Raw genomic sequence first — 25,057 nt, forward strand, 5'->3', positions numbered from 1 at the left:
ATGACTTGTATCAGTAGAGCCCTCCATCTCTACAGAAAAGCACAGGATATATACCATATATCAACTCGCAAACAGTTATTTCACTCTGTGCTTTGGTTTATGGGTGACACAGGACAGTGTGACAACCCATGAACATATTCATAGGAAACTGCTTGTGGCGGTTGAGAGATCCTTTCTTAGAGCCTGTCGAAGGCATGAAAATGATTAATGGCAAAAATATAACCTCATTCTATAAACAGTGAAATAATGAGGATATTCTCATGGGTCTGCCTCCCACAGAGTTTTATAGTCTGAACAGATGTTGATGTTCTGTGCTGGAAGAGAATCCTTTTCTATACCAGATTCCTGATGACATGTAATTAAGTCACAGCTTCCCTGTAGCAAACAAATAACTCTTCCTCACACAAGGCCTGTGCTCCTCTGCAGTGTTTGCTGCACCAGCATCACGCACTCCTGTGATATCATGTCAGCTGGCTCACAGCACAAAAGAATAGGGTTTTTAAAGCCAAACTAATTTTTATTTACGACCAAGTTTACACCTTTCTCAACCCCAGCATCAACCCACACACGCCTGTACAGCATGCTGTACCCTATATGATAGTGGTACAGTGGTTGGATGAAATGCTGGACCACCAGCTGTCTACACAGCCTGCATAAAAGCTTGCATTGCACTTTGTGTGCAGAGCTGTGGCCCAAAGCGTCGTTTTACACTTCTAAGTAAAAGCTTAATAATCCATGCACATAGAGGATAGATTTAAACCCACATGGACCAAAAACATTGACTATTTCAATGCAAGTTCACCGGCTAAATACTGCAGAATTCATTCATGTTATCTGTTCTGATATTCCCTAAGACTGGTGTCCGCTGCTATCCACCTCACTGCTGGAATGATCTGCAGCACATCCTGAGCCACTCATCCCTCTGAGAGCCAATACATTTGATGATATTGGGGATTCTTTTAATTAGAGTGGCTGTGCATGTGAGAGATGATTGTTTTTGATTTCTTAAAAGAAAAAAAAAAGCTTAACTAACTAGTTAACTATATTATCCTGGAAATGATTGTTTATTCCTGGACTGACAGCACACTCAACAATGGGAGAGAGTGGCAGCGTTTCTTTGTGCAATTCTACCATAAACAGAAAGTAAGCACAAAAAAAACATGCAGCTACAGCTGGTTAGACGCTGCAGACAGTCTGTCTGTCTTTTCTGCAATGAAGTTGACTTTTATATCAAAATCAAGATTTTTAGCCACAGCATGCAAAATATGCAATACAGAGTATAACAAAGTAAGACGGCACCTGATGGGACCATAGATTCGTAGTGTGAGCATCAGAGTCTGAGCTGACTGACTTCCTGCTGCTTCCACTTTTATTGGACCTTATAGGTCAGATTTAGCAACAATGTCAGAATGTTTGAAATGCTCCTAGAAATGAATTCATTGTTTCTTTTGAAATGATGATAGATGGCTTGAGTGCATCACGTGACATACAATTTCGACTGTGGCCGTTAAACCAAATGGCTTTCCTTCATGCTTGCCCGGCACTGTGTCTGATGGCTGGAGATTCCACAAACCCTGCGACCTTTCCTATCATGACTAAACATGTCACTCCTGCACCAGAATTGTCTGTATGTTTTCAACACTTTCAGACTGTAGAGTTGATGTTAATGAATAATACGGGATCAAACCTGGAGATTGGGCTGGTTAACATGTAGATAGAATGTACAAGCTACCAAAGGTGACGCGGTGCCTCACAGTGGCTGGTAGATAACTGTCTGTGTGGAGTTTGCATGTGCCTCCTGTTTTCCTCTGGCTGCTCCGCTTCTTTCCACAGTCCAAACACATGCTGGTTAACTGAGGACTCTTAATAGCCTGTAGGTGTGATTGGGAGCCTGAATGATTGTTAGTCTCTGTGTGTCAGCCCTGGCTGGGATGTGTGGGATCGACTCCAGTTCCCCCACAATACAAAGGATAAGTGGCTGTAGGTAATGGATAGATCAGACATAGTCATGAGTGGGAAATTTGACAGAGCAGTATTACTTTCTGACTGCACTTTTCTGTGAATTTCAACATACTTGTGTTTATTCCTGTGCTTTTAAATGTGGTATAAGCATAGCTAGTTTACCATGTTAGACTGTGTTGACAATAAATAAGTTGTCATGTAAAAGCAGTGGAAGTGATGACTTTCTGGAACACAAAGATACTGAAGGGAGAAGAGAAGACTCGACTCAGATCTATGTTATCTTCTCCATGCAGAGGAAATCTGGGTTACAGCTCTCAGCTGAGTCAACATCCCTTTGACAAACTGAGTTGTACTATATGTGAGTGAGTGTTTGCTGTGCGAGTTAGTGCTCCGTGTGTGTGTGTGTGTGTGTGTGTGTGTGTGTGTGTGTGTGTGTGTGTGAGTTATTGCCTTTTTCAAGGTGAATATTAACATTTAACGTTTCCCTGCCTTGTTATTGTGCATCGCTGGAGCAAAGAAAACCAGAGTGATGAATAAGTTTCCCTCGTTGTCTTTCTCTCTGTATAGGTCTCTGTTTGTAGCTACATGCGGTATTTACAAATGCTATATACGTATTTATTTTTCCGCTCTGACTTGTTATTGATGGTCTTTGAGGAGTCATATGGACTAAAATCCATCCATTTTATATACCGCCTATCCCTTTCTGGGTTGCGGATGGACCAGTCGCCTGCCGATTGCAGGGCAACACAAATGACAAACAACCATTCACGCTCACACTCACACCTAAGGAGAATTTAGAGTCACTAATTAACCTAATGAGCATGTTTTTGGTCTGTGGGAGGAAGCCGGAGTACCCGGAGTACCACAGGAAGAACATGCAAACTTCACACAGAAAGGCCCCGCCCGGGGATTGAACCAGCAACCTTCTGGCTGTGAGGCACGCGCACTACCTGCTTGCGCCACCGTGCCGCCCCATATGGACCAAAATGTCAGATTTAATAGATAATTATCTAAATTGTGCAGTTGTAATTTGGCTTTGTGCTCTCTTTGTTCCAGGACGGACTTGAGAAAAAAAGCATCGCACAATCCAAAACTACAGCTGTCAGCTTGGTAACAGAAGGTGAGTGAGTGCCTGACAAGTACCGATACTTGATATAAAAGAGATAGCTTGGTTTCTCTGCTACATCTATTGAGTATGTGAGACATGTCTGAGCTTTCAGGAACTGTGAGTTAAGTATGGGCTCTAAAAGCAGCATTTCTCTAGATGCTAATATTAAAGGTACCTTTTCACCGTCATGGATGATGTTCCAGCTGCCTCTTTCCTGCTCCGAGGAGACATGAGCAAGGATACAGAGACACCAGCCTTCGACACGCCGCTTTATTAGAAATCCCTCAGTGCTTGGTCGCTCAGACTGATCTAATATAACGTCACACCATCCAGAACCAATTCAGGTTTTAGATTTTGTTTGTTTTCTGACTCACCAACCAGTAAAGAATACAGGATCTGTGTTAACTGTAGGTCTGATGAACAAAAGGACTGTAAACAACTGTCTTGATTCACAGAGATTTTGCCTTCACAATTTATTATTTGTCCTTTTAATCATGGATACTTTCATAGTCAAGAAGAAAAAGAGACTGATACCTTTCAGCAATGAACACATTTCAGTTTTCATTTCCGCTCAGTCACGTGTGAGAGCCCCTGTGCCTCAGGCAGAAACTGCTTTGGTGTGACATAAATTTACATTATTTTTACTTTGCCTGAAACATTTGATTCAATAATGAGTTTACAAATGGAATATCAATTAATGAAGAGGCCAATTTTGATTAAATTTAAAAAACGCACTCTACCAGTGCTGACTTTCTCATCTGCATTCAGCGTCTGAGCAGTGAAATGTGTTCAGATGCAGTGATGCCAAAGGTCTGTACACAGGAAAGATACAAAAAGCAAGATTTAAGGAATGTGAGGATGGTTGAACAGCAGAGGTTTGGGGTGGTTTAGTTAAAGTTATTGTCGATACATAGTATAACCAGTGAAGACATCTGCTCATCTCAGCCCTCTAACTGACCTCAAGGGAAACCAGAAGAGGCTCAGTGCTATACGTGTCAGAGGAGGAACGAACACAGTATGTGTCACACAAGCTCCAACAAACTCATTATACCCCAGCAGACAGACAAAGTTAGCAACCAGCTAATACATTTCCACTAGCGCGGCTCGACTCGACTCGACTCTACCCGGTTGTTTTGTGTTTCCATTAGGGATAGTACCTGGTACTCGATACTATTTTTAGTACCTGCTCTGGCGAGGTTCCAAGCGAGTAGAAGTGATACTATATGTGTGACGTCACCAGCCTGTCGGCCACTGATTGGCCGGAGAGTGTCGTCACTGGTCTGCAACGTCCAACACCGGAAAAACAATCCCGCCCCCTCCATTGTAACGACGGGCGACAGCAACCGTTGACTTTATTCTTTATTCTCACTCGAGGGAAATGGCTGCTTGTAAAATATCACCGTGGTCCGTCGACGAGGTCCAGACTAAAAAGCCACAAACTGAGCAGCAAATACAACATCGCCTCGATGTCCTCCATTGTTTGTCGGCTCTGTTTGCGTCGCGTACAAATTGACGTCGTGGCAGTTTCATGCAGCCGTGGTATGACGACCCCGCCTACGTTGAGGAGGTGCTATGAAGTACTCAACTGTAATGGAAACTCAACCAAACCAAGGAGAGTAGAGTAGAACCAAGTCGAGTAGAGCTGGAACTGTGTAATGGAAATGCGCCATTAGTGGAGCATTTAGCAGCTAAAGAGGCAGATACTTTTCTCAGGAGTAGATGGAGTCCAACAACAGTGAATATTGGATTTGGAATATTGGTGTTATATTATATGTTATATCAATAGATGCAGTTTCTCCTGCACAGTAATATTATTTTAAAGGAAACGCTGACAGCCAAAGTCAGTAATTGAAAAAGCAGAAGGTAGTTTCTGTGCAATAATTATGAATCTGGGGTGGAAAATGCCAGGCTACCTCTTTCTATGTGCTTTTATGGTAATAACCCACAGTCTCTGTGTGTCCTTGGCCTGCAGGTCTCTCCTAAATGACCCAGTTCTCTGCATTTTGCACTGAGCACAGAGTTCTGGGCGGGTGAGGGTGTTTTTTCACTGACCTGAAATTAAAATCGATTTGAATGATACACAGCACTCTTAGCTTAATACCCATGGTGTACAAAAAAAAAAGCATACAGTAAGTAAACAAAAGCAAATTGTTCATCCATCATTTTCACTTTTTCACTGTTTTCACAAAACAAGAAAACACAGCATGCCAGACAAATTCACAGGCTAATGCTAAAAGTCTTAGCATTTTAGCCAATGGAATATGCATAGTTTTGTGATTTTTGTGAGAGTGTCCGCACTGGTTCATTCCGTTCATCGCATTCATTTTGTGGCGTCTAATGAGCATTGCAGCCTCTAGGGGCCACCGCCATATTTGTTCATGTGTCCTCATTTCAGTTACCCCCTCTGTGGGGGCACAGTCTGTGAAAACCTTTTTCCTGTCTTTCCCTCCTTCTTTTGGATGATCTGTCCAGTGTAACTCAGTGAGGTCAGAGCGAGCAGAGAAAGAGGTCAGAGAAAGAAAATCCTTTGTTTAAGTTGGTTATTGTACTGAAAACTGAATCCACTCTGGTGTCTTTGAAACAATGAGCAGATTTCAGTGAACCATGACTTGACATTGTGCTCCAGTAGATGTGTTAGCCCATTGTTGAGTGATGAGCAGTCAATAGACTGATAAAAAGGGCAGCATATGCAGATTGGATAGATGTGACTGTAATGACATGACAGCAGTCAGATCTGTTGCAGTTTGATAGGTTTTACTTTGTTAGTGCAGATTATTTTAATCCAGGTGAAAATGACTGCAGCATAGAGAGAAATGCACTGGTTAAGTCAAAGGTACCACTGCCAGAAACCACAAATCATTATGGTATTGGATGGAGGCTCTACGCCTACACCACCTATGACCCCTTGTTGTGATACATTATTAAAATCTGTCAGTCACCACCTCATACTGTGAAAATGTCTTTGACTGCCTTGATCATCTCTGTTGGCTCAGAATATATCCATCTTTAGTTTTTGAAACTTTTCCAAATTTTGCTTTTTATACTTAAAGCATGTACAACATCCTGAGCAGGTTATTATTATGCTGTTGATTCATAATTAATTAATGCAGTTAATTCAATTTCCATCTGAATTAATTTTAAATGAAATGAACTGAGAGTTTCCAAAGCTTTTTGACCATCCCACAAGCACTTGTGATGGAGTACACTGGCCCCTTATGGGACTGAAGAGCCAAACGGCCCAAACAAGCAATCATAATCCATTGGCTGTGTGGCACCATCCACTTTTATATAATCCTGCTCCGCCAGACTACAAACTGCCCCACAAAAAAGGCATGGGTCTGCACACAGTTATGAGTTTTACATCAATGGTACAGATACATTCTTTAAGTAGACTGTTAGCTGGTTAGCAACCAAGCTCGCTCTGCTATTATGGCTGAGTAGTGCTAGCATGTTCCTGGCAGGTGAGAGTGTGAGTGGTTAGCACACCAGTATTTTGCCAGTTATCCCTGTGAGTAGGTACTGTGTGACCAAACCCCCAGTGCCACCTGCCTGAATGCATCAATCGCTGTGTCAGACATATTTTTCCATTTCTGTTTAGTGACAGTTTCCCCCTTTCTGTCTACCACTTTCAGTGTCTTTCCAGCAGCGTGTGCCCTGCCCTCACACATGCACCGACTGATGACGCACTCCTAAATCCTTTCTCTGACACCACTGAATCAAACAGAGCCACATAGCCATGAACCCCCAGGAGACGGAGCTTGGCCAGGAAGTGATGGAGGAGACCGATGCCCCTCCTCGCCATCGCCACAACAACCGGTCCCGTAACCACAACAACCAGGAAAAGCGCTACAGACGCTGTGATGCTCCTGCTGGAGGAAGTGCTGGCAGTAGAGCCAGGGCACCACAGCAGCGCAGGCCACAGGAGGAGCAAGACATGGAGCTGCAACATGGAGCTCAGTCCCCACAGCCCCAGCTGCCCCAGCCCATTCCCCGACCTGCAGTGACACGCTATCGCAGACAAGGAGACAGCGAGGCCCGGATCAGAGCCCAGCAGCAGAGGCACAGACAGAGGCAGCAGAGAGAGGCAGAGAGAGCACAACATTTAGCACAACAACAGGAGAAGCAGCACCTCGCAGAGATGACCCAGGAAGATGAACGAGAGAGGGATGATTCAGTGCTGGCACGCTCAGCGAGCACTGAGAGTGGCTTCCACACCCACACTGACCGGGCCGAGGGGGACGATGGCTTGGTGATGATGTCTCTGGAGCCTGAGGGGCAGCCAGAGGTGGACGACGAGGCGGGGAACTACGGTGTCCAGCTGCGGCCGGAGGCGGAGGGGTACACTGAGAGTGCCGAGGCTGAACAGCAGCATCTCCATCCACATCCGAGCTATCCCCCGCAGCCCCCGCCCCTACCACGTGAACCCCTGCCTGATATCCAGAATCCAGAGAGACAAGATGAAGCTGAGGAGATGCTGAACACTGGCTACTCCAACTACGTTTACACCCAACCCCTCAGCCACTCTGGAGGAAGGGCTGACGTCTCGGCCGGTCAGAGCTTGGAGAGTTTAGACGCTGGACTTGTGGATGAAGCCTACTCTGAACCATATGACATTTACTCACTCTCTGAGCACGTTTACGAGGAAATCTGCGATGCTCCGACATCAGTGTTATCTGCTGCAGACGGAGCTGAGGACACAGAATCTCTCCAACAGAAGAGGGCCGGGTTTCAGCTGTTGGAGGGCCGGGTAGGAAGCGGAAACTACCATCAGCAAGAGGCGGTGGGCTCCCGCCTGCGCCACTACGACGAACGCTCGGATGGTGAGTCTGACAGCCCAGAGAAGGAGGCCGAGTTTGCCCCGTACCCACGTGCTGACAGCTGCGACCAGGAAGAGGACATCGACAGCATCGTGGCTGAGGTCAAGGAAAGCCTAAGCTCTCAGAGTCTTCATTGTGCTACAGACAACACCATAGGTGAAGAAAATGAGCTACTGCAGGGAGAAGAAAAAACAGAACCTGACTTCCAAAGTGACTCAGACAAAAACAACAAAGCTGCCAACCGAGGGAAGCCAGCCAGAAAACAGGCTGGGAGCCCTTCAGAGGAGCCTGTAGCAGTGAGGAACAGTCAGGAGAAGAGGGATGCCATATCCCTGGCCATCAAGGACATTAAGGAGGCCATAGAGGAGGTGAAGAACAGAACAGTGAGATCTCCTTACACACCTGATGAGCCTAAAGAGCCCATTTGGGTAATGAGGCAGGACCTGAGTCCCACTGCAGAGTGTGACCTACAGCCAACACTAGGGGGTGATGTAAGTACAGTACAGCAGCTCTGACTATTACTGATCAACATGTGGTGGATGACATGCTGCTCTGTTAGTCAGCTCTTGTTTGCATGTGGATGTGTTAGTTTACTTTTTTACACATTTACTATTGAAAGCCAGCAGAGGGCAGAAAAGTCCAAGCGGGCAGAACTGAAGACCAGAACACACATCATTGCAGGTTCCCCACACAGCCAACATCAGCAGCATTATTATTACACAACACCACTTACTCCGTCTTTCTCAGAGTCTGAATGTGTCAGACAGCAAAAACACAAACACACAAGCTGTGATGAGGTGAGCTGAGAGGGAACACTGACGCGCTGATTGGACAAATCACTGCTTCAAGGCAAAACGTCACAACATATCACCTCTGTGTGGGACAGAGGGCAGCACAGAAACACAGACCGGCCAGAAGCAGCTTGTTGGTTACAGCACAGATAAACAGGTTTTATGTCTGTCCACCCAGGAGGTGTTCCAGCAGCGTTTTTCAATTGGCGACTAACAGCGTCTTCAAGTCCTTTTTCATCCATTTTCTGAGTGTGATGACAGTGGTTGTGTAGGGGCCTCTCTGCAGCAGCACTGGGCTGGACGCTGGACGCTGACTCTGCTGCTGTTTTTACACATCCCTGTGTCTAGCCATGGGGATAGATTTGAAATATATGCTTTTCAGATTCCCACCTTCATCTTTATTGGTCACGGCAGTGAAAACAATATTTAAAAGATTTCAGTGGCAAAGTCCTCATAGAATCCCCATAGACCCCACGTTAAAATGCCCAGCAGCCAAGAGACTTTTTAAATTATATTAAAGATATGCAGAATTCTGGACATGGCTGCTTTGAGTGACAGCTAGCTGCTAGGATTCAGCAACCAGGCTTCATTCTGCCCACCTTAGCTCCACCCACGCTCCGTCTATTTGCTATTTTTGGATCAGCTGGGAATTTGGTGAAGTCAGGCACTGCAGAGACACCGATGACCAGAGCTTGACAATGGGTCTTCAGAAAGCTATGGGTGCATTTTGCAAAGAATTCTCATTTCTTATCAATATTTGAGATAAATAGTTTTAATGTTTTTCCACTTCTGATGTAAATGGACTGTTCCCTCCACAATAATGGCATCCCAAATCAATTCAATATACACACTAATGTAGACAAATGTGAAAACACTGTTTACATGCCAAAACAGTGTGCATCCACCATCGTTTTCATTGTCTGAATAGTCTTCCACACTCCACCACCATAATGAAAGCAATAGGGCTCAATCTCTTATGCCTGCTCCAGACATCATGTAGTTACAGTAGAAGGGGTGCAGACACAGCCTGGTTTTTCTGCTGAGCCTCAGCTAGTTAAAACTTTGGTCTGTAGCCTTCCACTCACCATTTTATGGCTACTGTGATTGTGGCCAAAAATGTCGTAAACAATATTATCACAGTATTCATCAAACATTCCTGACATACAACCATAAGAGCTGGAATATAATAAACTTCCACTCAGTGACACCTCATTCATCTTGGATTTGATCAAACCTAATGTAACAGTGAACTGTGGTGCAGTTTTATTAGACTCAAGCACCAACCTCTGATTTGATGCATCTTCTGATTTCTTTTTTACTGATAAAAATCATTTGTACAGTTCAGTTTTGTTTTAGTAGCTTTATCACTCCACATTGGTGGCTGACTCAGTTGTAGTTTTCTGATGTTCACATACTTTTGGACATTTAGTGTATTTTACGGACACAAAGTCAACTGACAGCTTGAAATACATAGAAATCAATGGCAGCAGCTGTATTGTGGGATATGAGTGATGACAGAAAGATGAAGGCAACTGTAGAAAGCAGTCTGTGCATCAACACCTCATCAACAGAGCTTTGCTTGACTCATCCACACTGCAGATTAAAGCTGGTGTTTTTTCCAAGCTGACGAATGAAAACAATGTTGTGAAGTTAATGAGTGAAGTCAGTTTGTAATATAGTGCATTAACTTTTGGGGGTGTAGAGCACTTCATACATAACACAAACACTGTCTCATGCTGTTAATGTCAAAGAGAAACACAATAGACACATCCCATGTCACAAAGCAGGTGTGTGTGTGTTTGTGTGTGGATGTGTATTATTCATGTTGTGGACAGAAATCTGCTTACATGGTCACATTAATAGGACTTGCCCTCCTTATGGGGACAGAAAACATCCATCCATCCATTTTCTATACCCGACTATCCCTTTTGGGGTTGCGGGGGGGCTGGAGCCTATCCCAGCTGTCAACGGGCGAGAGGCGGGGTACACCCTGGACCGGTCGCCAGTTGATCGCAGGGCAACATACAAGACAAGCAACCATTCACACTCACACTCACACCTAGGGGCAATTTAGAGTCACCAATCAACCTAATGAGCATGTTTTTGGTCTGTGGCAGGAAGCCGGAGAGAACCCACGCATGCACGGGAAGAACATGCAAACTTCACACAGAAAGGTGGATTTTAACTGTTTCCCCCTGCTTTCACTCTTTATACTAAGATAGGCCACAGACAGAAAGAGTAGGAGGTTAGATTACAGCACAACAATGAGCTTCTGTTTAAAATATCAACCAAATGAAGAACAGAACACATCTATCGTATGTGTGCAACTGCACACACACACATGCAGGTGAGATGTTGCACTGAGCTTTCCTACAGGCAGTGAGATTAGATGAATCAGTCAGGACAGAGCTGGAGTCAGGGTGTGCTTAGCCATGATGCTAAGCATGAAGAACACAATGCGGTGTTTTCACATTTCTGTTTGTGTTTGAAGTGGACAAACAGGGTTGAACCTGTTCATTAATGAGCTTCAGAGGTGCTGATATGTGTGTTCATGAACAGAGTCAGGATAGCTGTTTCCAGTCTGTCTGCAGGAGCGGGCAAATATAGCAGTGAGTGGTAAAGAGAACTCCAGGATTTGAATGGCCCCTTCACAAACTGTCACATGGACTGTGGCATGGCGTGGGCTCTGGATAGTATGCTACCCTTCATACTATGTGCCTTCCTCGTACTGCTGCATCGGCCGTGGTGATTATGCCCACATTGTTCTCAGCCTGAATAGAAATCCCAGTCATGTGGTATTTCTCTCCTTCTCCTCCTGCTGTTGTGTCTCCCCCTCCTTCCTCCCAATGATTTATTGAGTAAGGGTGAGAGAGAGAAAGGTAAAGGGCAAGACAAGTTAAATAATTCAGTGAGGATCCAATAACAGAATAATCACGCTGTGTTCCTTTTTACAGCTTCATGATCAGAACACCCCTGCAGTGTGAGTGCTTTTAATAATATTCCTGCTTTAAACTTCATATTAACACGAACATGTACACAACATACAGTGGAAATGAACTGGCTGAATAAAGATGACATGATGTCACAGCGTCAACAGAGCAGATCCAGTCCAACAGACAGACCCAGCCTGCTGATTCCATGATGAGCCCGGACACATAATCCTGAGCGTCACCTGAGCCGCTCGCTCCCAGTCTATAGACACCAGTGTTGCATCTGGCCACACGCTATCTGTGGCACTTGTTGAGGTTCAGCTGCTTTAACGCGTTTACCAAAAACCATGGAAAACTTTTGGATGTATCAAGTAGAAAAGCTTGAGGAGGAACAAGCCAAGCAGAAGCAGCAGACCGGCCAACGTGATGGAGATGAGGTGTGGACAGTTTCGAGACTTTCTGATGGTTTTTCCTCTGGGCTGTTGAAGCGATGGTTTATATTTATAGCAGTGGTGGATTCAATTGTCTCTGGAGTGTTATGACTTGTGCCGAGTTCTGAAATGACACAAAAAGATGTGTTTATAGGACCAAATTTCTCATTTCAGAGCCCTTCATGGATTGACACAGAAGCTGAGAGTGGTTGAGAGTAGATTTTTTTTTTTTACAGGTAGCAATTTGTGATCATGATTTCATTATCTGGATAGAAGTAATGGTGCTCATGGTCATAACATTATGTGTAGGGCTCTCTCACAGCTGAGAGAAATGACAGAAGCCTGTCATCCTGCATCAGTGGTGGAAGAAGTATTCAGGTCCTTTGCTTCAGTAACAGAATACCACGCTGTCAAACTGCTCTGCAAGTGTTGCAGTTCAAAGAATCAAAAGTAACAGTTTCCATAATGCAGAATGGTCCCTGTCAGAGGAGGTGGAGCTACTTGAACCGCTGTATATTCTGTTGATTGTTGTTTCTGCTTTATAACAATTCAGCATATTTTATTTATCATTTACAATCTTAAACTGAAAAGTAAGTGAAGCTGTCTGATACATGCAGTGGAGTAACAAGTGCTGGACTCGCCTCTGAAATGTGAGGAGTTCTGTCATGTCTTGTGAGGTGAAGGCATTATTAGTCACCTTCTGAATATATTTTATTTGCCACCAAACATTGGGCTCTTCTTGCGTATGAATAGGTAAACGAGCTTTTGATGGTAAAGAACATACTGATCTCCTGAAGTGATCACTGCACAGATCAATACATCCTGAGGAGGGATCAGCCCACCTCCACTCAGAGTGCTGCAGAAAGGCGGAATTTGTCTATGGATATTCAACATAGTGTGAATACAGTATGCGGCATGTATAAGAAGATTACCAAAATAACCAATGGATGATTATTTATTTGGGTTCACCTACATGAGTTACTACTTTCAGGGAATTCAACTACTGCTTAAAAACTCAGTGAACTCAGTTCTATCCAAAACAAATCTTATGTCATGAGCACCATCTAGTATCTCAAGATGAAGTTGTGATGAAAATGTGGCCACAGCATAAGTATTAGAAACTGTTAGTAGGCCCTTAAAGACTTTCAGCAACATGAAAGAAAAAAAATGTTTTCTCCCATCTGTGAAAAGAGAAAAAAGCTTTGTTCATGTACTTCAGGGCTGGAGGTGCTGACAGCTGCCAGAGAAACACAGTCACAACAACTGGATTCAGTTGCATGCATCCACATGTGCTGTGTGAGGATGTTGTTTCTGGAGGAACATGTTACCGTCGAATTTCTCTGTTTTCTGAGGACCACAAATAAAATTCCTTTCACTTCCATTGTATTGGGGTGGAGGTGGAAAGCTCAGAGGCTGATCTACAACCTGGACTCATGAAACTAAAGCTACTTGCATGGAGAGGTTCCACTAGAGGGAAGTGATAGGTGAACCAACCATTTAAATGCTTAAAAAAAAGAAGAAGAAATCACTTGAACAAAATACAGAAGATAGACTGAAACAGAATGTGAGCGCTGTCCCACCTGACTGTGACCGACATAAAACCTACAGTTTATTTAAGCTGTAGCCAACAAGCTGCTTCTGTGTTGTGACATGTGCTGCCCTCTGTCCCACACAGAGGTGATATGTTGTGATGTTTTGCCTCTAAGCACCATTTGTCCTGTCAGCGTTCCCTCTCAGCTCACCTCATCACAGCCTGTGTTTGTGTTTTTGCTGTCTGACACATTCAGACTGCGAGCACGATGAGATGAGTTGTGTTGTGTAGCTGATGCTGTTGATGCTGGCTGTGTGGGGAGCGCTGTTTTCTTCAGCGTGGTCTTGTGCTTTCTGCCCTTCGCTGGCTTTAAATAGACTCTAAGGTGTCTTTCACACTTCACACAGCATAATTAATCATCTTTGTGCTGAGTTCAGATCATTTTGACAAGCGTGAATGTGACGTGTGAAATTCAGCTTCTCCTTTGGGCTTTTCAGAATGCCGTCCTGTCTGTTTGAAGTGCTATGTGTATTTTCATCAACATCTAGATGGACGATCAAAATAGCTCCCCACGACTCAGTGGTTTCTGTAGCCTTCCATTCACGTGGTGGTGTAGATCGTAACAGTCTGAGAAAATCTGACTCAAAGAAACTGAGCAGAAATTTGCCAGGTTTTTATTTCGGCTGTAAAACCAAACAATGAGCTGAAAGACACTTCAAAGCTCTTCAGAGCTGAAGGGAACTGCCGAGTCAGTGGTAATTCTCTGTGGCTTCATCACTGGGAGCCACACCTTTCTACTGTGAATCTAAAAATATCAATTAGTGCAACTTTACAAATAAATGCTATGCTTGATGTCATGAAACTGAAATGATGCCTTATTTGTGGGGTGGCATAGCTTTCACCATCTGCACATCAGCAGTCCTATGTGTGGACATCCTAATTCATGTTGAACTGGTACATTTGCATTAAAGTGGTGCAGTTCACAGACTGTTCTGCCTTCTCCCCCTGCAGTCTCCTGGTTCAGGCTCTCCATCTCCTCCAGGAGCAGAGTCTTCCAGCAGACATCTGCTTCAGGAGGACAGCTTTGAATCTTCTCCCTCCAGTAAAGAGGTTTGTTCAGCGTTTCATGGCTCATTTTCATTTTTGCCATCAAGTTGAGGTGATTTTTGAATAATGTATTCTTCTCTCTTCCTATTAATAGTCCAGGAAAAGCCTTGCATCCTTCCCCACATATGTAGAAGGTGAGTGCTTCGTCCTCTGCTGCAGAGGTTTTTAAACCGTGAAGCGGGGGGGGGGGGGGGGGGGGGGGTAGTTAGCCATTGTAGATTATCCTGCTGATTTGTCCGCTCTAACAAGCTCAGCAGCTCACAGAGGGCATTTAGGTCCTTTCTGTTTCTCTCATTATGTCAAGGAGACAATCAAAGAAAAGATGATGGCTGTTCTGCCAGTGACTGACACACTATACATAAACTGTTATCAGCCCGAGGTGCTACCAAAACACAGTACAGCAGCTTCATTAATGGAAAATTGAATGAATGAGTGGTGGAAAAAAAAAAGAATGAGCCAAGGACATTCAAATAAACATATATGAAATACTTTAAGTGATCAGAAACTTCCTCATGGAAACTTGAGTAAACTTTTGAATGTTGAGAAAGAAATAAATGCACTACCAAGAGGTGGTTAATTAATTAGAATTGGAGGGAAATAATATTTTTTGGAGAGACTGATTCTTATTTCCAGAAATTGGAAGAAAATGTTGAACTTTACATCTGGCATTTGGACTAAAGAGGGAAGAGACAAAATGTCAGTAATTACCCAGAAATGGAAAAAAATAATAATTAAAGCAAGAAAAAAAGGACATACTTAAGGAAATACAATAAAAAAAAATTGTGCTACATAATATCAAAACCTGTGTGTGTGTTCTACAATTTGTGTGTTGTAATATTTGTTTTTCTAATCCTCTTCTGTCTTATTTCAAACAAACTCAGCAAATTCAGACTGAACCCAACCAGTAACTATGATCCATCGTCAGCCTAAAACTATTGATAAGTGCAGCTTACTCTGTGAATCTCAAAGTACGAGTGGAAAGGTTGTGTTACATAGTGAGTCTGAACCACCCCCCTCCCTACAGTCCCAGGCCCGTGTGACCCAGAGGACCTGATCGATGGGATCATCTTCGCTGCCAACTACCTGGGCTCCACCCAGCTGCTGTCGGATAAGACACCGTCCAAGAACATCCGCATGATGCAGGCACAGGAGGCCGTCAGCCGCATCAAGGTGAAAGCACAAAGTACACACTCAGACACACTCGTGTAGTGTACGCACACACTCGTCAGCAGATTGTGTGTTTTTACAAGACACAGTGAAGTTTCTTATGTTTAAAGCTCATTCAGACAGCTTCGTCGTGGTTTGAACTGGTATTAACTAAAAACTATTTTACATGATACTGTACTCGTGTTTTCTCTGATAGTTTTCATTTCCTAAAACTCATTTCTATACCGATGACTATTCCCATCTTGCCAGAAGATCCTGATGCTGCTGTCAGGCTTTGACATTGTTTATCTATCGCTGGATTTTGTCAGTCAAACAACTTTCTCCACCTGAGCGGAGACAAAACAGAAATCACCAAAAATATTCACCAAATGTGTGTTACATTGTTCAGCCAGTCAAAAATCAGGAGATCACTGACTCCTCACTTTCATTTGAAACACACATCAATGAGATCATTCATCCACCTCTGCCACATTGCCTGAGTTTGCACATTGTTAACACAGGCAGACATAGAACTTCTCATTCATGCGTTCACCTCATCCAGATTCGACTTTTGTAACGTGCTGTTCTCAGTCCAAAATGCTAACGTGAACGTAAAAAATCTACACTGATGCGACAGATGGTTTGTTCCACAGAATCATCTGGGAGGTTGTCCGTGGCAACTGTTTGAAGAGGGGCTGGTACTTTCAATGGATGAAGCATTTGTCTGTCATAGACCAACTTCAACCAATCAGATATCAGACCATAGGACATAGTAGGAGAGCCACAACATTTCCATTGAGAGAAGCCTTCAGTGCCATTCTTGGCTCTTCTTTCAGTGAAATTCTCTCCAGTTCTCATAGAACTGATGCTGTAGCAGCATCTGCGCTAACCTCTTTAGGAGCCGCCGTGGTTGTTTTTGAACGAGCAGTCATGCTGTCGTCACATCTAAACCACACCCTCTCATAACAGCCATCACTTGCTCATAAGACGCTGATCCTGATCCTAAACATTGGTTTCTGTTCAGTTCAAATTTTTTTTATTTGATCTTATTTTTGTATTTTGATTTCATTTACAGTAATCTATTTATTTGTAATCTGTACAACATACTTCTGACCATTTTACTCTGTAAATAAATGTACTTACAGTCCAAAGCAAAGCAATGAAACAATTCACCCTTATGGGATTATCTCAGTGTCTCTCAGCACCTGCAATGTTTTGACACCAATCACTAAAATTTCAAAGTAAAATGACGGTGACATTTTGAAATTCTTCCAGAAGGCACAGGTTTTCTCCTTCAGTGAGCAGAGCTGAAGTGCGTGGGTTTAGCTCCGCTCTAGGACAGTTAGCAGCTAGACAGCTCTGAGCAGCTGCCGAACAAACATCTGTGTGAAGTCTGATCATTAGCCATCGTTATAGTCTGTCTTTCTGCAGCCAGTCCTAGGAGTCTGCAGCTTTTCACACTGAGAGGACCGAGCTGAACTGTGTGGTGATGCAGTTCTGTACAGGAAGTGCTCAGAGACAGCCTCTCAGTCCACTCTGGAGCCAGAACAACAGAGACACCTGCTGGTAGAGGAAGGCTAATGCAAATACACTTTGTCTTTGAGTTACTTTGCGGGGTTGACAAAGGCTCCTCCTGTACCGGAAGAGCATTTAGTTTTAGTATGAGCAGAGAATGAACAGACAGATGTCCAGAGGGTCTTGGCTGAGGCTTGGCTGTGTTGGCAGGAAGTATTCTACAGCCAGATGGTGTTAGGACAGATGAACTCGTCTGCTCTCCGCTGAGGGACAGTGAAGGTGAGGGGGCTCTTCCCTGTAGCTAATCAGCCTGTCTTTGATGGGGTAGGAGAGGGTTAGAAGTACCCTCAGTGTTCATTTTAAATGTTATAAATCTGTGGACACGCAGGATGGCTGCTGTAAACCGACCTGTTCAGCTCACTAGGTGTTGAGGTAGTCCCATGAATCAATACCTCTCCACACTCGCAAACATCAAAATACATGTTATAGATACAGAATGAAGCATGATCCTGCAGCTGCACGGCCTCACAGGCTGGGCCAATTGTGACTGAGTGTTGACGTTTTCTGCTGTGTTCTGAACCATACATGGTTACCAAATACTCAGACGTCATACCAGTACAGCATACTTGGCCAAATGTGGAGCATCATTCATCACAAGTCTGGTATGACTCAGAATTTAGGTCTCTGTTCGGCTGAGTGCTTTTGACTTCATGAGCCCTGGATATATCAAGCATGTACAGGGATGCTCAGCAGAAGGACTCCATGTAACTGTTTTAGCACCCTCACAGCTGCAAAGTAGATATTATGACTAATAGACAGCAGTACAATTCAAAGTGAAGAAGAAAAGAGTGCTGCTTATTATTCAGAGGCCTTATGTTCATAGGCAATAATCATAAAAATAAAGATAACCTGTGTTATTGTATTGAGAGCATATTTGGTCTGTGGGAGGAAGCCGGAGTGCCCGGAGAGAACCCAGGCAAGCACGGGAAGAACATGCAAGCTTCACACAGAAAGGCCCTGCCCGACCTGGGGATCGAGCCAGCGACTTTCTTGCTATGAGGCACGCGCACTACCTGCTGCACCTCCGTGCCGCCCCACATGCAAACATATGATGCCGAAATGGGTAAATAGTTAAAATCTCATCGTGATATTTATCAATACGCACAGTGAGGAGACAGACTTTGGGAAACAGTGGAGTGGGTCAGACAATAAATGTATGCACAAATTCAAATGAACTCTAATAATAGGTCCTTGTATTATTTCTTTAACTTCATATTGTGGTGGTACTATATTTTTGGAGAAGCATGTCCATACTGCTGAACAGCCGCCTGCCAGCCAGCTCCTCATGGAGAGGAGCACTCCAGACCATTTCAGTGTGATTCCTCACAGGGATTCTGTGATAAACACAGATCCAGGTTTAGCATTTAATTAAAATGAAGAACAGGGCACACAGGGCCCAGCTCCTCTTCAGCTCAGACTCTGGGCTGCAGCCATCTGTATGCACTGCACGCTCCTGCACATGGACACACCTACTCAATGTGAACAAAATAACAAACAGTGTTCGGCACAATGGCACTACAGCGAGGTTTTGGTATGTGACATACTGTACGCTGGACACCCGTCCCCGCCCCCCTCCCTGTGATCCAGTCAGCCTCTCCTGTGCACTGCTCTAACCCATTACTCTCCTGTCTGCTTTATTCCATGCCTGGCAGACGGCCCAGAAATTAGCCCAGAACAGGAAGAAGGTGCAGTACCTACATATCCGTCTTGTCCTCCGCACTCCCGAGCACAGCTTCTCTTTTTCCTCTGCTTGGCTCTTTGTCTGTCTCTGTGTCTGTCTGTGTATTTCATGTCCTCTCCTTCAGTGTCCTCCTCAGTGTTGTGTCATTCTGATCAATTGTTGGCATTTTCCTGAATCCAGCAACCAGCCTCGTACTGTTGGAGGTGATGGTCATTGCTTTCGTCCCTCCCTCGGGTCTCCGGCCCCCTCACCATTTCTTCATTCCATATCAGACACGTTACGTTCATAATTTGCAGTTTCTGTCAAAGTGGTTAACTTGTCATGTGCTTGTCATGGAGGTAATCCAGTTTGCTGGATGCAGGAAACAGCTGTTATCTCTCTGACACTGTGAGGTCTCTCTGGGTTTGTGGGTTCTTTCTCTGCTGCTGTAGTGATTATTTTTATGATAAAATGCAATGTCAGTCATCTCTGTGCGTCTCGTACAGACAGAGGTCTGGGATGTCTACAGCCACGCTCTGTGCAATTAGACTTTGCAGTGCTTTAGACTCACAACATCCTGATGTGATGTACGTAATGTTTACCATACAAAAAATACAAGAGCTGACGCTGATGGGGATGTATATGACCACAGAGTCAGACAAATTGAGCTGATGTTGAAGCTTGGTGAAAAATCATTAGGATCCATCCCCTGGTCACCAAGTGCCAGATTTCATGGTAATCTATGCAGAGATATTCGTGACTTTATCAAAGTGTTGACCTGAACAGCATCGCTGTCCCTGCAGCCATGATGCTAGTGTGGCTAAAGGTCAGAATTTGAACAATCTTGTTTTATAATTAAAGAATTATTTTGTAATTTCAACTCAAAAAAATGTAATGATAACAAATGTAAAAGTGATTCAGTGTGTTTTAAGAGCAGTTAGGCATCAAACTATTTCCACTGTGTGAAAATCATTTGAAGGTACTTAACTTTAGTAAGACTTCTTTGTACTACATGTATTATACTTCTGCTCCACTACCGTCACATGTAACTGATGACGGCTGGTTACTTTGATTTTACACAGTGACTTATAGATAATATAATCATCTTATAAAATGTGATGTGTTCTTAGAGCATAAACGATCCAACTGTTCAAATGAACTCCACCTTGACCTGCTACAACATTAAAGTGAATACTGAGTGCAACATTACTAAACTACCATTTCAGTCAGACAGCCTATGTGGAATGGATTATTAAATTATATATATATAGCCTTGATATTTGGTGTTAGGCCTGTGACCTCAACACTCCCCACAAGGCAACATCAAGCTCAACACAGATTCAGAGCCGTGCTCCCAGTCTTTGTGCCAGGCTAGGCTAAACACATTCTGGATCTCTGTACTTGACGTACAGAGGTGAAGCAGGACTTGTCATATGACTCTGAGTGACAGCAGTGTACATTTCCCAAAATGTTGAACTTTAATAGTCACATGGCACACAGCAGATTCTGTCCTGTGAAACAGTCAGTTATAAAAGTGACCTTACTTTCATAAATTACATGCTGATCCAATAACAACATGGACTACTAATCACTGTAAGCTTTGCAGTTAACACATGCACAGTGTCAGGTTGACATACTGTGTCATGATAACTGCTTAGCAGTTCTTTGGTTTTCAGCGACCCATTGTGTGTGTATAAACGGTGCCATCTAGCATTAAAAATTAAAGCACAGCTGAACTGTTGCAGATTGAGTGAAAAATTCCAATTGGACAGACATGTTTTACAAATCTATATGAAAGTACTGAAAATGAATTAATGAATAAAATGAATGGCAATCAAGAGGGTGGATAAGTCCTATAGAAGCCTTTGGCCACCTCAGAGTATCATGCTGGTGTTTTTGTCTGCTTTAGTCCATTCACCACAAACCAAATACATTTCACATTAGACTACAGATAGCAAATATATTACATTTGGACTTTTGGAGTTTTGTCTGCCTTCCCTGGCAGCCAGTGCTTTCCATTGATTTCAGTATAGTATGGAAATTCACCTCTAGACACCAAAGAAACTCTAAATGACGATGGTGCTATTGACTGTCTTACATGCACAACATAGTTTTTTTTGGACACCCTTGAAATTCTCAGCAATATGTAAAGAATCATTGTAGCAAACATGCAAAAAACACTGCTGTGATATTTAAAGCTATCGTGCGTGCGCGCGCGCGCGCACACACACACACACACACACACACACACACACACACACACACACACACACACACACACACACACACACAATGTGTCCTGAATCAGTGTTGACAGAAAGCTAACCATGTAACATCAGACTAACCACTACCCTGGGGATGAAGTGAAGCTGCACTCAGAATCTCTGTGTGCAACGCAGGTGAAGCATTCAGACCCTGTACCCAGTGAATGTAAAGTGTTTGTCGTTGTTGGATTTTCATGGTGGAAAAACATTCTTAAGAAAATTCTTCAACCAGTCATATCTTCACCAAAACACGCCTGCAGACACTGCTACCAAACACATTCTCATGCATAACCTTGTGAAGCTCACAAGCAAGCAGGTGAACCAATGTGATTTGTGTGCTTGTCCTCTTCTTAGGGAGACTGCTCAGTCCTCATGCACTTCCTAAAAAAAGTGCATGGCTGAACAGATCTTTGAGCCGGATGCAGGTTCATCAAGCTAGCCAGTAAATGAGCGATGGTAAAGCAGTTTGGACCAAATGCCTGCTTGTAAGCTGAGATACAGGGAGTGTATTTAGTCATATTCATTCAGACAACTGTTTTGGAAAGGATCATTATGGGACTGTGGAATATGTATGGTTTGAATGTTTGGCATCTAGGCTCTGACCTCATCACTCCCGACAAGGAAGCATCAAGCTCAGCACAGTGAGAGTGGCAAATCGATGAAGTTATCAGTGGTAATTAATGAAATGCTGTATGAACAGAGAGCGACAGCTTTAAGGTGAGTGTTGTGGTAGCAGAGCACAAGAAGGACGTGTTATATCAGATATGAGACAGTAGAGGAGTATGCAGTGTGAGTGCAGCAGCAGACTCGAGCTGACTGCCTGAACCAGCCCACAGGCTTTGCTTCACTTGGGAGTGTTTGAACAGGGAGCATATGGACATTCAGCACTGGAAGTGACTGAGCTGCAGCATTGGCTTTAGATGATTCCATGATTTTTTCACACTATTATGAAGCCAAGTTGGCCACAGTAGAAGATAGAAATCCAAACTTTTTACATCCACATTTCAGGTATACAGGCTGTGACTGTTTCACACAGATTCTGGGTGGAGTGAATCTTTACAAAAAGTCGAGCCGCACATAGACTAATAATTCACACATGTCATATTGGAAGAAGAGGAGGAATGGCATTACATCTTCCTGTGAAATAGACTCTTTCATTGTTGTGAATATAGCTGCTGGCTTTGATTTTTGGATTGGAGGATTTTCACCCCTTTGCTGAGTTTCCTGCAGTTCAACACCTTTCACAGATTGTGACACCAAGCAGGAAGCACTGGAGTCTTAACAAAAAAAAAAACAAAAACAAAAAAAAAACTCCAAATCCAACATAATGCAAACAGTACTCTGTTTCATGTGGTACAGATGTGTGCACATATTAATTGTGCAAGCCAGAGGCACAGTGAGGGAAAACACTTTGGTGAATTGACTTAATGTACCTAAAATTGGAATGCATGCTGAGGATAGTACCTACAGTGAGACATGCAGATCTTAATGCAGTCTGTTAGATGCTTTACATTATCATATCTGTATATATGTAAACACACACCATGGGTCACTGAAACCAAAGTCACACACCATTCTGCTGTTCACTGCCTTATGGAGACTGTTTTCACTGTTCTCCATTAGCGTGCGCTCATCACTGTTGCAGATTGTTAATGACAGTAAAGATTTATTTTGCTTTGCTGACCATTTTCCAAAGTGTGCTGCAGTGTTTGAAATGTTTGTATATATTTGTCCCCTCCCTCCGGGGAGCCAGTGGTTCTCCATTCACTTTACTGTGCTGTCATAATCAAAGAGACTTAAGGGCTAGCTCCACATTTTGGGAAATTTGTTTACTGACTTAACATTTTGTTCTGCATTACTATACAGCACTAATTTTTTGTGACTTTCACACTGATGAAAGCAGAAGCAAAGTCCACTGAAGCTCAAGCTGCTAGATTTTCATTGCGCTGAAATGATAATGAGGAAAACACAGTAAAAAGCTAAATTGTGGCATTTTGTGGCAAATGGTCAGCAGTAGAGTAATGAATGACTAGTTTCTGTACAGCAAAAACGTAGTACAAAGATCGGTATTATTTGTTGAGTTGTTAGAGTCAGTTGTGCCGCTTGAGGCCAGACTTACTTTGAGGTTTGTGTATCAGAAAGTGCAGTTAGCGTTGCAGCTCTTTCATCTCTCAGCATGTTTTCCTTCACTGTGTGCTCTGCGTGTAATGAGATGGTTACTGACCTCAAACGCTGAAGTCCTATTCATTCACGCACGTTTTGGCCTTTAACTGTCTGGATGTATATTTTATGAATGTGTGTCTCATATTGCTTTGTGAATGTGGTTTTGTGTGTGTGCGTATGTGTGTGTAGGCCTCTGAGGGTGAGCCTCAGCCCATGACAGAGGTGGATCTCTTCATCTCCACCCAGAGGATCAAAGTGCTCAATGCTGACTCTCAGGTACTCACTCTGACTGACACACAACACACAACTGTGGTGCTTTGTACTGCTGTGTTTTTCTTGTCTCAGTGAGTAAGGACCCTCCTGTCACCCGCTATTGAACTATTACAACATCTCTACACAGCTACACAGCCAATCAGCTAAAGAGTGAACTCCACGGTTTGATTAGGTTGCATGGTTATGCTACTGCATAATTCATTGAGCGAATAAAGACTTTGTGGGCAGCAAATAAAGCAGCCACACACCTAACCTCTAAAATGTAGTAGTTGCATCACTGGTTTGCATCTAAAATCCATACATAGACTGTGAGGCATGTGCCATAGCAAACATAAGAAGCTCATGATATCAGAGTCATAACTGATAGTTATGTTAGTGGTATGCATACGCTGGGATCGAGTGACAGTAGATAAATGACATTATTAATGGGTATTCCAGCTTTTTAACTGCACACATGAACAGACAGTGAGGTGGGGACACACAAAAAACTGAATTAGTTCATCCATCCCTTCATTCATGTAGCCATCTGCTGCTGTGTTTACTGATTAATTAAACCTATTCTGAGTAATTGTTATGTACTGTGACATAAGTGTGATGCAAATGTCAGTGCATTCATGCAATTGGTAAATAATTCTGGGTCTTTATTTATAATCCCAGATTTAAATGATGTATGTTATGGTTCTCTGACTACCAGGAGACCATGATGGACCACCCTTTGCGGACCATCTCCTACATTGCAGACATTGGCAACATTGTGGTTCTGATGGCCCGGCGCAGGATGCCTCGACCCGACTCTCAGGAGAACGTGGAGGCCTCAGACCCAGGTCAAGACAGCAAGCGCCAGTACAAGATGATATGCCACGTGTTTGAGTCTGAGGATGTGAGTTTGACCACAGTTATATGATGCATACAGACATTTTTTAATGTTCATTTTGACAGTTTAATCAGCTGTGAAACAGAATACAGTTTATTAAATAGAACTTGAGCAGACCACGAAATGAGAATACAAATACTGACTGCAACTATTTCAACAGTTTTAAGTCGGCCATTTCTCTCCCACCCATCCTGTCCTCTAGGCCCAGCTGATCGCACAGTCCATTGGTCAGGCCTTCAGTGTGGCCTACCAGGAGTTCTTACGGGCCAATGGCATAAACCCTGAGGATCTGAGCCAGAAGGAGTACAGTGACCTGCTCAACACTCAGGACATGTACAATGATGACCTCATCCACTTCTCCAAGTCTGAAAACTGCAAAGATGTAAGAAGGGCTGTGTATCATTCAAACATTTTACTGGTTCCTT

The 25,057-nt window shown here is 43.5% G+C and overlaps 1 protein-coding gene across 1 annotated transcript in view; it reads left to right on the forward strand.

Moving 5' to 3' along the window:
• apba1a (amyloid beta (A4) precursor protein-binding, family A, member 1a) overlaps positions 1 to 25,057 on the forward strand; it is a 47,313-nt gene that overhangs the window by 13,151 nt on the left and 9,105 nt on the right. Inside the window, exons 2-10 of the mRNA XM_070963565.1 lie at positions 3,019 to 3,082; positions 6,703 to 8,378; positions 14,582 to 14,680; positions 14,772 to 14,811; positions 15,702 to 15,847; positions 19,051 to 19,083; positions 23,675 to 23,761; positions 24,453 to 24,638; positions 24,835 to 25,014. Coding sequence (XP_070819666.1) covers positions 6,807 to 8,378; positions 14,582 to 14,680; positions 14,772 to 14,811; positions 15,702 to 15,847; positions 19,051 to 19,083; positions 23,675 to 23,761; positions 24,453 to 24,638; positions 24,835 to 25,014 — 2,343 coding nt within the window. The 5' untranslated portion in view covers positions 3,019 to 3,082; positions 6,703 to 6,806. The remainder of the gene's footprint in view (positions 1 to 3,018; positions 3,083 to 6,702; positions 8,379 to 14,581; positions 14,681 to 14,771; positions 14,812 to 15,701; positions 15,848 to 19,050; positions 19,084 to 23,674; positions 23,762 to 24,452; positions 24,639 to 24,834; positions 25,015 to 25,057) is intronic.

Source organism: Chaetodon trifascialis, chromosome 6 (genome assembly GCF_039877785.1).
Source record: "Chaetodon trifascialis isolate fChaTrf1 chromosome 6, fChaTrf1.hap1, whole genome shotgun sequence".
Taxonomy (NCBI): domain Eukaryota; kingdom Metazoa; phylum Chordata; class Actinopteri; order Chaetodontiformes; family Chaetodontidae; genus Chaetodon; species Chaetodon trifascialis.